This window comes from Alligator mississippiensis, chromosome 5, assembly GCF_030867095.1.
Source record: "Alligator mississippiensis isolate rAllMis1 chromosome 5, rAllMis1, whole genome shotgun sequence".
Classification (NCBI taxonomy): domain Eukaryota; kingdom Metazoa; phylum Chordata; order Crocodylia; family Alligatoridae; genus Alligator; species Alligator mississippiensis.
Window position 1 is genome coordinate 183613664 of NC_081828.1, and position 13578 is coordinate 183627241.

At 43.5% G+C, this 13578-nt stretch overlaps 1 protein-coding gene across 1 annotated transcript in view; it reads left to right on the plus strand.

Moving 5' to 3' along the window:
- The first annotated feature begins 256 nt into the window (after positions 1-256).
- The window catches only part of PLXDC2 (plexin domain containing 2), a 513252-nt gene continuing 499930 nt past the window's right edge, over positions 257-13578 (plus strand). The window contains exon 1 of the mRNA XM_059729061.1: positions 257-1111. Within this exon, the coding sequence (XP_059585044.1) occupies positions 1021-1111 (91 nt within the window). The 5' untranslated portion in view covers positions 257-1020. The remainder of the gene's footprint in view (positions 1112-13578) is intronic.

Consider the following 13578-nt stretch of genomic DNA (forward strand, 5'->3'; position numbering starts at 1 on the left):
ACATATTATTATGTATAAAGTATATTATTAATACTTAACCCAAAGTATCAAAGCGTTTATTATATTACTAATACATATTTAGTAATGTTTTTATTTGATATAATACAAACGAGGCGGGTGGTAGAGTGCGGGGCTGTTCCCCACTCCTTCCAGCGGGTGGGCTCAGGGCAGGGGCTGCAGCGAAGTTCTCATCGATCTTGGCGCTCGCCCCCGCCCAGCCCAGCCCAGCCCAGCCCAGCCCCGCGCTCGCTTGCTCGCTCGTGTCCCCGATCGCTCTGTTTTGTGCCCCCCGCCCCCGCCCGCGGGCCACAAATGTCCGCGAGCCCAAGAAGTCAGGCGCGAGCCTGGGTCTTTCAACTCGTCCTCGTCTGCGCGCTTTAGCTGGCAGCGGCTGCAGGGCCGGGCGCGCACGCCGCGGGAGAGCCGGCAGGGCTCGGGGGGTTTCTGGGGACGCGGCAGCTCCTCGTTAGCAGCCTTTCCTCCTCCTCCCTCTGAATCCGGGGCGACCCCCCCGCGCCTCGCCGCGTCTCCCCGGGCGCGTGTGGGGAGCGGGAGCGGGGCGCCGAGCGCACTCCGGCTGCCTCTCCCGGGAGGACCGACCCGGCGCTGCCCGTCCTCCGTGTCGGCGCGGCTCGTTGCCGGCAGTGCCGGGCGGAGAGGCGGGAGGGCTCCCCGCTATGGCCCGCCGCGCCTCTCCCCGCGCCTCCCCGGCAGGACGCAGCGGGGCCGGCTCGGGCCAGCCCGCGACTTAACCCCGCCAGGGCTGGGCTGGGCCGGGCCGGGCCGGGCCGGCCCCTCCTGAACTTCCCGGCTCCGGCGGCAGCGCGCGCGGCGCGGAGCGCGGGCCAGTCCCCTCCGACCGCCGCCGCCGCCGCGGGGCTGAGCTGGAAGTTGCGGGAGGACAAAGCAACGCGGAGCCGGTCCGGAGGCATCGCCGAGGCGCCTCTCCCGCCCGCCCGCGCGAGCGCAGCCCCTGGAGCCGCGGCGCTGCGCTGCGCTCCCGCCCGCCCGCTCGGAGCCATGGCCCGGCTCGGGGGCAGCCGCTGGGCCGCGGGGCTGCTCTTCGTCCTGCAGTGCCTCGCCGAGCGCGGCCAGCCGCCGCCGCCGCCAGGTAAGCGATGCGCCCCGCGCCGCTCGGCGCAAGTCCCGCGCAGTTGCGGGCGGGGGGAGGGGGCGTCTTCTTCCCCCTGCGGCTCCCCCCGCGCGCTGGGTGCTGCCCGCGGCCGAGGAGGACTCCCGAGGCCTCCGGCCGCTCCCCGCAGCGGCTGCTGCATCCCCCTTCCCCGCTGCGCCCCGCGCCTGGGTGCTGCTGCCCTGCCCCCTCCCCCCCATCGGCCCCGCAGGGAGCCGTGCCCGGCCCACGTTGGCCACAAGCCCCCTCGGCTCTGCGCTCGGCCAGGGCAGGAAGGATCCGACCTGTCCTTTAGTAAGGGGGGGCAACTCTGGCCCCTAGAAGTGCCCCACTGCCCTCGCCCTATCCAGTCTGGCTCCTGTGGCAGAGGGGTGGAAGCAAGACACCCTCTGCCACACACAAGCCAGACTGAAGGCGTCTCACTAACGGGACCCGGGAAACGGCATGCCAAGTTTGCAGGGGGACACTAGGATGCTGGTTTGGAGGGGCACCCCACCTCCCCCCTGGCCGCAGTCAGAGCCAGCACGGCTGGAGAGGAAGAGGAGAAACTCTACCATAGCTGAGCCCCGCTCCCCCTCCACTATGGAGGGAGCAGCCTTCTCCGAAAGGCAAGAAACCGGCCCCACTGGCTGCCTAAGTTTGTTTGCAATCTTTGACAGCCTCCTCTTTCAACTGCTTCCTGAAGACACCTGTTAATACATCACCCCAGCCAGCACCTGTTCCATTAGAACTACCCTGGTGGGCCCCTTCCTGATCAGGTCTCTCAGACCTCTGCATTTCTGTGATCAGGAGGGGGAATTGCTACAGAAATGTTGTGCAGCTTAAGAAAAGTTAGCTGATGAATAGAAGGGGTCAGAGGAGTTGCATTTTCTAGCGTAATGGGAACCCTGAGAGATTAATGATGAAAAGTTGTTGCATTTAAAAGTATGGCTTAGTTCTGGAAACACAGCTCAGTGTATGATGATGCTGATGATGCACTCATGTTTAGAAACACAAAAGAACCCTGTCAAAAAAAATGAATTGCCCCAAGCTGGTTCCCGCAACAAATAACCTGCAGTGAAACTAACCCCCTTTTTCCACAAAAGAATTGCTACAGATACGAGGAATTGCATGGTCACAGAGTAAGTGACCCAGACAGGATAGATTTAGCAGTTTTGGAAATATCCACTAAGAAACTGTGCTAGACAGGGAGGGACTTTTCCCAGACAAGGGCCTACCATTGAGCTTAAGAATTACTAAATGAAGAGGTAGCTTAGCCGGTTGCTGGGGGCTCACATGTCAGTTGAGGCCAAAGGGAAAGGAGGGTTTTTATGAAGTACTCTTAATTGTGTGCGGCTCTTTCTAGGGATATGCCTTTAGGCAACAAACATTGCTTGTTACTGTTAATCATAACGACTCATAAATCCTAAAGACCCATAAATCATAAAGAATGGAGGTGAGGCTGTAAAAATACAAAGTTGTATTGCTTAGGGCCGTAATCATGAATCTACTAGTGAATGATCAAGTGTAATTTATTAATGAAGTGACTAAGTGAACACCCCACTGGTCATTCAAAGCTGGTTTAGACTTTTGAGTTGTATTAGTTTAATAATGTCCATCTCAGTGCTAAAAAGAATGACATAGGATCTGCTCATTAATCTGTTACTGATTTATTAATGTTTTGCATCTCATCAAATTAAGGAAAAATTAGCTTTGAACATGAATTACAGGATAATGTGCAAAGATGCTTTTCCAAGAAGATGAATTTTATTTTTGTAGTAGATAAAGCTGGAATTGCCTGTAAGCGAGAATCTTTTTTAATAACTAATGAATGGAGAACTTGAGAGCAGTTCTGACAGCTAGCTTGTTCTGGGGTTTGCCACCTTTTTATCTTTTAAATCTTTTTTTCTGAGAATATGACATTATCACAAACATGTTTAAATTCTGTAATAGTGGAATTCATTCAGCCTTCAATGTGTAAAGTTCTTTCAGGTTTTCTCTGTAGAGCAGCACAAGAGAATAATACAGTGATAGATGTTTCTTACAGCAAATTGAGAATGTTGTTATACAGGACAAGAGGACCTGAATGAAACAAAAATATATTCTAAAAGCTATTTTGATATCAGTGGATGTGAATGAGACCTGTTTAAAAAGGTATGGGTATATTTAGCTTCTGTTTCTGTGATCTGAAATCTAAAACGTTCTATTTAACAGTTTCTCTTATCCACTGAAGTCAATGCCACACTCTTTCAAACTAGTTTAAATATAATCTTCTAAATATTAAACCAAACTCTCTTCAATGGGACGGCAAATTCTGTTTGTTTATGGTTTGTGTTTAAACTATTATTTACATTGTAAAGAGTAAAACACATTCTTGTACTTGAAATAAAAAATGAAAAGAATGCAAACAATGTAATACTTGATGATACTGGCACTTGATGCTGTACAACAAGAGGATTTTGTGGACTGCTATTAAATGAATATCATACTTTATATAAAAGTCAAGCCACAGGTTTTTCTTTCCTTTTTTTTTTTTTGCCAACAGTTCAGAATTGGTCCTTAAACTTCATGAGTTTATACAGTATCTACTTTTGTAGCATCCATAAGGTTCATCATTTAGCAATCAAAATATTTGTAACAAACATTTGTGTCTAAATAATAAAACAAGTTCTGAATTATGAAATCGTGTTTGAAGTGTTTCTGCTGCTGCTGAGTAGGATCTATTTCCACTAGAGGGCAGATCTGTTGTCCCTTTTAACTGTTTCAGGATACAAAGTTCTCTAAATTGTTTTAGACTGGCTATCCTTTCTCTGTCTCATTTTCCTTGTTCCATTTAGTTTACAGAAGGTTTCATTTTGCTGACAAAACATGTTATAAATCAGGGGTCAGGGTTTTTAAATTTAAGATTTGTGTTTACGTATGTCTTAAGGTAATCAAGCTGAGTATGAAATGAATTCAGCGAACTGAAATGAATGTTCTTTTGGAAGCTAATCCACCAATTAAGGTTCCCAGTTGTCTAAGTGAGGTCTTATTATAGTTGTCCAACAATTCCCACAAGAAGCTTAGAAGATCTTGCTACAGACACCATCAATCAGAATTTGAAAGCTCTTACTGTGAATTCTTTTGGGTCAAAGCTTATTCCAGAATATATTGGTGTGCTTCATATTCACTGAACTACTACAGTTTCCAAACCTTGGTGCTTAGAGGTAGATGGAATAGCTTTTATCATGAGACAGATGTTAGCTAAACAGTGCATAGAAGTTTATCTACTCCACAGACATTCATGTGTATTCTTCTGCTTGTCTGTGAAAACTCTTTTTTTTTTTTTTTACCATTAGGAAACTTTGCTGATTAGTACTTCATCTTAAAGGTGGCAAAATATTGAGCAATATATTGTTTCTTAACCTTAAATGCAAGAGGGAAGATATCTTGTTTTTGTGAATCTTGCTTGTAAAGGAAAAATCAAACTGAGGAATGCTGCTAACATTGTTTGGTTTTATTGTTAAGCCAAAGTAACACTGTACAGTGTATGTAAACAGTACTTAGAACTCCCCCAAAAGAAAATTCTTTAATTTATAGCCTCAGTTTCTCTATCCCTCCTCTTGAAGCATGGGAAACCCTCGCTATTCACGGGTTTGGCATTCGCGGTTTCAAATATTTGTGGTGTGCTGAATATTCCCTGTGCACTGTGAATACTGTATTCACCTTGTTACAGTGCCGATGGCATCTATGGATGCTGCTTGTTTGCCGCCGCCGGGCTCCCACTGCTGCTGCTGCATTCCCGCCACTGCCAGCGCAGCCGTGTCCCCCCCCTCCCCCCCCAGCTGCCAGGGGCACATGCTATTCATGAACACAGATGACGTTCATGAAAGCAGTGCCATATTCATGGATTTCTTCATTCACGGAGACCTCCAGAACGTATTCCCCACAAATAGCCAGATATCTGTCCAACCTCCGTGGTAGGGGAGAACACCACCTCCCTTGGGAGCCCATTCCAGGGCTTCCAACATGTTTTCTCAAAGGCTTCTGTAAGATTAAGATTTATAGTTCATTGACTTAAAATTTCTGTGGTAACAGCTTCTTTTTTGATTGTAAATATTGCCCTGAAGTATACACATCATAATTCTGAGAGAGACAGATTCTGGTGGAGCATTTGGCTGTGTGTACCACCCTTCCCTGAGGACCTGTGCTCTCACGGCTTGCACTTGCAGAACCAGCAAGATGATGCATGTGTGGGGGTGAAATTAGTGATTCCTGGACTGTTAATTCTTATACAGATACACACTGGAAATCCATATTGCTCTGAGAGAAGAGCACTATTGAGATCTAGCGTGCTAGCAGCTAATTTAATCTGAGCTATGTTGGCTTTGTCCACAAGGTAAATGGAAAACATCTTCCAGGCTGAACCATTTGACACTGTTCATGAGAGAGAGTCCTCTCCTTTTCTGATTTCCCAGTGATAAAGTTAGAATATGCTGGGGCCTATACTTAAGGGACAGAAGACAAATGATACTTTGGCAGGGCCATTTCAGAGTTAAGGCACTCAGTTTTACAAGCTATTATTATACTTGCTCAAACAATGCATCTACAAATAGCTAATTCTAACAGTTTGAATGTGTGACTTTAATAACAACATATGTGATTAGGGTTGTAATTGCAGATGCATTTAGCACGCGCAATTACATGCTTCTTCTCTTTCATAGTTAGGCCTCACATACCCTTCCCAATAACCCTACTTAAGGATAGGACACATTCCTATCACAAAGGCTACTGACAGTCTGTCACCATGTGTCATTGTTGCCTTATCAGAAAGGTACTGGGATCCATCAGTCTCCATAGATGGAGCAGTGAGGGACCCTGACTTTACTATGGATGATTTAATGATCTGACCATAATAAAACTTGGACCCTACAATTTTTGCCCAAATTCTTGACCTGAAGCGTGTTCACGGTGTTTGAAATCATCTATGTAAAAAAAAAAAAAAAAAAAAAAAAGCATACAAAAAGAGAACACTTTGTGTTTAAAAAAAGCAGGAGCATTATTTAAATGTGTTTTTTTTTCACTCCAGCAAATGGGATATGGCACAGATTGAAAAGACACAGATAATTTTCATTTGTTTAGGGAGTCATTCTTAGCTAACTGCTTTTCTCTCTACAAAATTGAATCCAACATTTAACATTAAATCCAACAACTAACATTTATAATGGAGTTAAAACAGTACCGAGTCTGTTGTTGATCAGGGGTGGAATTTCATGGATGCAGAACAACACAGTAAAGTTCAGCTATTGCCTGATTTAAAATAACATTGGCGGTTAAGCAGGAGAAACTCATGAAAGAATGAGGTCTTTTATTGGGAGAGGATGTGGAGGGGTAAGTAGTAGTAATTTTTGCCGAGTGAGTGGAAATGTTATGAGCTTGCTAGTGAAGCGGGATTCAGACTGACAAAGGACTAAGATGTGCTGAGAGCGCTGATGCAACTCCTTCAGTTAACTTGTGAAGTCAGAACTGGATTCAGCAGCCTCGGACACCACTTTCCAGTCGTGTATTCCTGTTTTTCTAATTGACCCTAATGTGATATTTTCCATTTGGCAAGCATCAGTATTACTCTAGAGTTATACAATACAAAATTTCTTCCTGTCACAAAATACATACAGAAGGCGTATCAAGTGCATCAGTGTCAGTTGTCTTATGTGGGGGTAGGAAGGGAGGGGAAGTGGGTTATGGCAAATGAGCATGAAGTATTGTGGTTCTCAATTGGTTTAGTGCTTTGGCCTTTTAATATGAGCATTACTTGAGTTCAGTTGTGAATAGTGAAATACTTTGTTATTCATAAATATTTCTGCAGTGACATTATTAGGTATTAAATGCATATATTAAATCACATATCTCTTTATGCAGTAATTGATAATTCTTAATACAGCAAATCGTTCATAAATAAAATGTATAATCTATTCTCTTTTATCCCACCTTCAATAACATTTCCAATGTGTGTCGTGTCATAATGAGTAGGTGCAGGGACCGTTACCCTTTCCTTAGGCATTTTATTCTATCTGAATTTTGCTTAATGGCCAAGTTGCTGTTGTACTTCTTAGTGTTTTAACTGATTGCTGCTGTAACCCTTCTAGATAGTATACTGTCCAAGTTACAGCCATGCAGGCTAACAGACTTCAAAAAAATTGGCACTGACTTTCCTGTAGTATGTTACTAACACATTTCAGTTATATAGTCTATTAAACTACAACATAATCTGTTTGGTTATTTTACCTGTTGTTGATTCAACAGTGAATCCTTGCAAACTTTACTTGGACAGTGTCAAATTTGGATTTTTAATTCTGACTTACCTTCTATGAGACTTCTGGTTAGACTGATTGAAAGAGACAGATGTCTTCGCTGTATCCTGTAGTGAATACAATATTAGAATTTTGTGGGATAACCACCTCTAAATGTGAATTCTCATTACCGAGCATTTTTGGCTGTGCAGTATGAGGTCTTTAAAAGCAAACGGGTTTTCTTCATAAAAATGGCATTTTTGTTGTTGGGTAATGGCTAAAGGGAACAGCGCATGTCGGTCATGTGCCTGGATTTAGTGAATTCCAGGCTGTGTAACATTTCTCGTTCTGGTTTGATACTTAGTTAATACGAAATTCATGAGAGACCTAATTTAAAAGAGGCACATTTTCCAGATTGCTGCTGCTGTAAAGATAATAGATTTATGGTTTATTTGCAGTGAAGGCAGACTAGAAGCTTATCATACGGTGTATTGCAAAATCCTGACCTCAATAACACTACAATTTATTACTAGTTTCCTACTGGTGAACACACACGTATATGCTGATCTAAGCTACCATCTTAATATATAGTAAATGGAGAGAGTGATATACTTATCTTACAGATTAATATCAGATCTGTTATTTATTATATTTTAAAGTCCATTATTAATTTTTGAATATTTTACCCAGATGTTTAGAAGAAAGCATATTTAGTACAATCCATATAAAAGAAAGTTAAAGCTGTATATGAGTTGTACAATAAACTATTGAAAGGTCTGCTTTCCTATTTAAGAAATGCAGAATTTTGCAATGTTAAGGTCAAACAAAACCTTCCATAATTAAATTTAAATCCAAACAAGATATGACTTTTACTGATAATAGGTAGCTTTCTGGCTTGCTGGCAATACAAGTCATTGTGAACATTGCCTTATCTCTAATATACAAAACCCCCCCACAAAAAACTCAAAGTTTTTTACACACTTAATTTGATATAGGTGCTTTACGCACTTCTGGGGAAAACATGGGGGGCAAGTGCCCGCGGGGTCTCTGCAGTCCAATAGGCGGGACCCATGCAGCAGGGCAGAGCATTGTGGGGAAGTTCAGTGCTGCTGCCACGGGCTTTGTGCTACCATGGTGAGGTGCCCCCTGCCTGCCCAGAAGCAGCGGGTGTGGCAGTGCAGAGTTGTGACCCTCACTGCTGCTGGGTGGGCAGGGGGCGACTTGCCACGGTGGTGTGTAGCTTCCAGCAGTGGCACGAGCCTCCCCACCTGGCCTCGCTCTGCTCTGCTGTGCCAGGTCCTGCCTGCTGGGCTGTGGAGGCCCCAGGGGAGGGCAGCAGCACAGGGATCTTGAGCCATTAGTGGGCAGCTTGCACCTGAGTGGGCTTCACTCCAGCTGGGCTGCTTGTGGGGGAGGGGAAGGGGGAGCTGGGGTCCACACTGTGCTCCGCCACAGCAGTTGCCACCTCCCATGGATGGCAGCTGGGGTTCGTATGCTGCTGTGGGGTCAGGAGGCTATGGACCTGGGTCCTTGTCCCTGTTGCCTTGGCAGCTGGGGTTTCCTCTGGCAGGGCTGTGGGGCTGTGGGTGGGGAGTGACGGGAACCAGTAGGGCCCAGGGGGCTGTGGTAGGCTCCCGAATTGCTTTAAAATTGTAAATATATCAATAAAACATTGTGTTCAACTGACACACACACACACACACACACACATATATATATAGTGGTTTTAATCGCAGATTTTGGGGTTTTTGTGAATTCATGTTTGTTTTTTGTTATTGGTGGGGTTTTTTTTTTGCTTTAAGTCACATAATTTGTGATTTTTAAACAGAGAAAACCCTGGCTATGAGTTACTGGGAAATAGACTGATTCTGGAATATTTGCTGTGGTACTAGTTCAAAACTTGATGCTATTTTGATCTGTGGATTCCCCAGGATTCAGCACCAAGCCTCCTTCTCATTCAACCCAAGTTTGTGACTTGCTTCAGCCTTGTAATTCAAGTCTGCAGCTCATGCCTCCTAATTTCAGGTCACGTATATCTTTAGGTTTGTCCAGTTAATCCTATAACTAGTAGCTGAGCACTTCAGAAACATTGGTACATTTATTGCCTAAGGCCATCTGTGAGATTAGGTGATTTTAGGCCAGTTTTATGGATGGGAGCTGAAGTTCTGAGGAGTAATGGAGCTGAAGGTCAAAGAGTAGGTCTTTGACAGAACCTTGATTTGAATGCAGTCCTGCGTCTTAACTCAAAGACGTCATTCTTACGATGAAAGAATCACATTCTTTGCAAATATCTCAACCATCTTTCCCTTCTCCTGCTACTCCACCATAATCAGAGATTTGACTTAACCATTCCAAATTTAAATTAATAAATTCTGTGACCAAATGTATGACATGCACTCAATCAAACACCTGCAGACACCTACTTTTTTCTGAAAACAAAACAAAACAAAAAGCAAGTTTATGCTAGATGGGTTCCTAATCTCTCTGTTGGACTGTGACTCCTTCTTCTAAATTTGGGCTAGGTACAGACATTCAGAAAGCCTGAGGTGGAATCGATATAAGTTACGCAGTTTTCTGTAAGTGGTGTAATTTGGATCAGTAGCAAACAGAACACGTATTTCCCTTGTGGGGCATGGAGGGGAGAGGGAGGGTATATATTAGACTGGGTTCCACCATTTTAAAACTAGTTTGCGTTCCAAACTTCGGTTCTGTTCTGGGTGTAGACTGGTTTTGTGTGCTGAAATTCTGTTTTGTTATGGGTATAGACTGGTTTCCAGTTACTTATACCAGTACAGATGTAATGTCTGTACCTTGTTTTGGTATCATTAAAACACTGCCTATAAATCTGATTTGATGCTGCAGTGTGGGAAGGGAAAAAAAAGCCTGAGCTGGAAAACTAAGCAAGTAGCTGTGGACTTACTTTTGTTGATTGTTTAGATTGATGAGGATGGAGAGCTGTCATGCAAGACCTAATCCTACAACGTGTTGAGTACCTCTTAAGTTTTCACAGTCATCAGGCATGCCTTCAGTTCTGTATGTGCGTATCTTGTGTGTTTGAATACAGACAGTGGATCAGTTCCTTACCTCACTTGTGAATCTGGACAGCTTTTTTCATGATTGTTTGGTGCTATTGAGAGTTCTTACAGGATTGCAAGAGAAAATAACTGTTAAACTAAGTCATTAAACCTTGAGTTATACTGGGATGAATTTAAAAACGATAGTAGCTTGTTTCTTTTGAAAAGGAAAGATTTTCCAGATTAGTCCCTTAACAGTGCTGCTATTTTGTGACTGGCATCCAGCATTTTGACCTTTTAAAAATATCATCATTCCCATTCCAAAGCAAGTATTATAAGAGGTAGAATAAATTTTCATATTATATTGTACTAATATAACAGCACTGTTTAATGGAACTGTGTATTCACAAACTTTTAAGCACAAACATTACTGACAAATGCAGTATAACCTGTGCTTATAGTTCTATAAAATAAATCATGCTGAAGTTTTTCACAGAATAAAAGTGTCTGACTAGAAATGGAGTGAGCTGTTGGGCCCATGATAAAATCAGTGTTCATGGGCACCTGGTATTTTTGACAGTGATGTGTACGATGATGTGTACTTTACAAGAACTAGTACATAGAACCGAATTCACAAGTTAGTGTGTTTATCTTGTAATTTGAAGTATTTTGTTTTACTTCTGTAAATATGAAAGGAATTCAGATGATCCTTTTTGGATTAACTAGGCCAATGACGAACTCAAAGGATTGATACTGTCCTTTGAAATGCTTAGGATGCAATGGCCAGCCACCAGTTTACTAAAATAGCACTGATTTCCTACAGTGGAAAGGAAATTCTCCATTCCTAAGCAAGTGCTTAAAGTTCTATAGACGCTAATAGAATTTAGGCACCTACTTGCTTTTAAACATATGCGCACGTGCTGTCTTGAATATGGATAAACTAAAACACATGCATAAGAGTATTGCTGTACAAGGGTTGTAGGACTTATTTCTATCACTGAACATAATCCATTTTTGGAACTGGTGCATAAAGGCAATATCGCCAATGGGTTTCTGATAGAATTCTGCTCTATAGACAGGTAAGAAGTTCTTTGGTCCTATTTTCCCCTTTCCTGCACTTGAGTTGCTCCAGGAGGAATCTAGGAGAGTGAACTTTTGCTCTCTGAGTTTGCATTTCCCTACAAGAGCCAGGAATGATCTAACTTTTGATGTTCAAGTATTATTTAAGAGATGCCAAAACAAATGCCTTCTCTTACATTTTATAATCTATCTGCAAAGGACCTAAACGTCAGTCTCATCTTGAGAGGCGTTAAGCACTCTCAGCACCCATTAAAGTCAAGTTACGGAGGTGTAAACACTTAACACAAGCTGCTACTTGAATCTAAATTTATGGTCTGTTGTTCTAGGTTTTACACAGACAAAATTCCCATTAATTTCTTCAAGGCATGGCAGAGTGATATTAATGAATCACCATCTTTCTTCCAGGTATGCATACATATTACTGATAGGTCTTCAGGATAGGGATGTTATTTTCTTCAGATTTGTCTGCAGAGTGCTTAATAGTCTGTCCATGCTGTTTGCATGAACTTCTAGATATAGCATAAATTGACTACTAAGTCTCAGTCTCAGGAGACAAATCTAATGATAGTATGCTCCTTTTAGCTTTGTCTATGCCCCTTTTCTGTTATGTTCTGTTTGCTTTCTTGGAGCCATGTTACACTTTTAAGGCACCACTAAGTGGAGTTATATTCCAGACCAGTGTTCTTACTGAAATTAAAAGCTCCAAGGCCATGGAGAGCTGCCAGTGTTCAGTTGCCATACTTTACAGCACACTTATGTCTTGCGAAAGGCATAAATTAACTTTATAAATGTTCTCTCTCCAGCTGTACTAAAAGACTTAAGATTAACATGGTTGTTAGTTGTTCCCTGTGCTAAACACTCTAAGGTCAATACTGGTGCTTCTAGCAGGGCCTCTTTCCTATCTTGTTGTAGTCTATCACCAAAGTCGCCCCTTTAGCTCTTTTAGGGAAATGCATTCTAGACCAGGAGGAGGCAACCTTTTTCAGGTCAGTGGCCAGAACAACCTGCCTCCATGCTGATGTGGACCGGGTGGCTTCAGTGGTACATCAGTAGAGGTGGGGAGGGCGGCGGGAACCTTTTCTGTAGCCCTGCTAGAGCTGCGCAGCTGGGTGCTATGCCTGTGCTGCTACTGTTTCTCCAGGCTCCTGCTCTCCAGTTGCAGTATAAACACATCTTCCACCCAGAAGGGAGCTGCACTGGGGCTGGGGAGCTGGAAGTTGCTTCCATGCTGCTCCTGCTCATCCCCCTTTTCCTCTGCCCCCCTCATATACTTAGTAGGCCTCAGTTCAGCTCCCCTCTGGCTGGATTCACTACATTCTTCAGGAGCGAGGAAAGCAGGGGCAGGGAGAAACAGTGGTGGCATAGGCAAGCTTCCAGCTCCCTGGCTTCAGCATAGCTCCTTGCTGCTCAGCCTTAACTAAGACATGAACACAGACAATACCCTGAGGCTCCATGGGCTGGATCCAGTGGCTTTGCAGGCCGGATCCAACCTGTGGGCCATATGTTGCCAACCACTGTTGTAGACCCTTATTTGGAATTTAAACTATTTGAAGCTCTTTCCCCAAAAAGGATGGAAAATTGTTGTAATAAAATAAAATAATTGCTAAATGAAATGTAGATACGAGCTTCATGTAAAGTACTTGCTTAGAGGACCTGAGCATCTCTTGTATACAGAAGGTTCATTACGATGATTAAAGAGTAAAATGTTTGTATTTCCAGTGGTGCTAAGTTGTGGGAGAAGGAGTTAAAGGCCGTGCTCTGTTATAAGAATGCAGCTAAAGTGTATTTATATGAGATCTGTGTGTCAATTTTCAAAACGACTTTAGCTCTAGAGCTTTCCTTCTAATGCCATAACTATGCTTAGCTTACTATAAATTGTACGTGAAAAGTTTTAGTATAGCAACTTTGGTCACGATATAGTTGGACACCACATTCCTGAGGATATTAAATATGGGTGGTTATCCATTAGCAACAGAATAGGTGAGAACCATTTTTGTTGGTGTAGCTAGTATTGAAATGTTGTGCTGCATTGCTTTAATTAATTTAACATGTTGTTAAGACTCTTCAAAGATATTTGTGATTTGGAGGCCATATGAATCCTAAA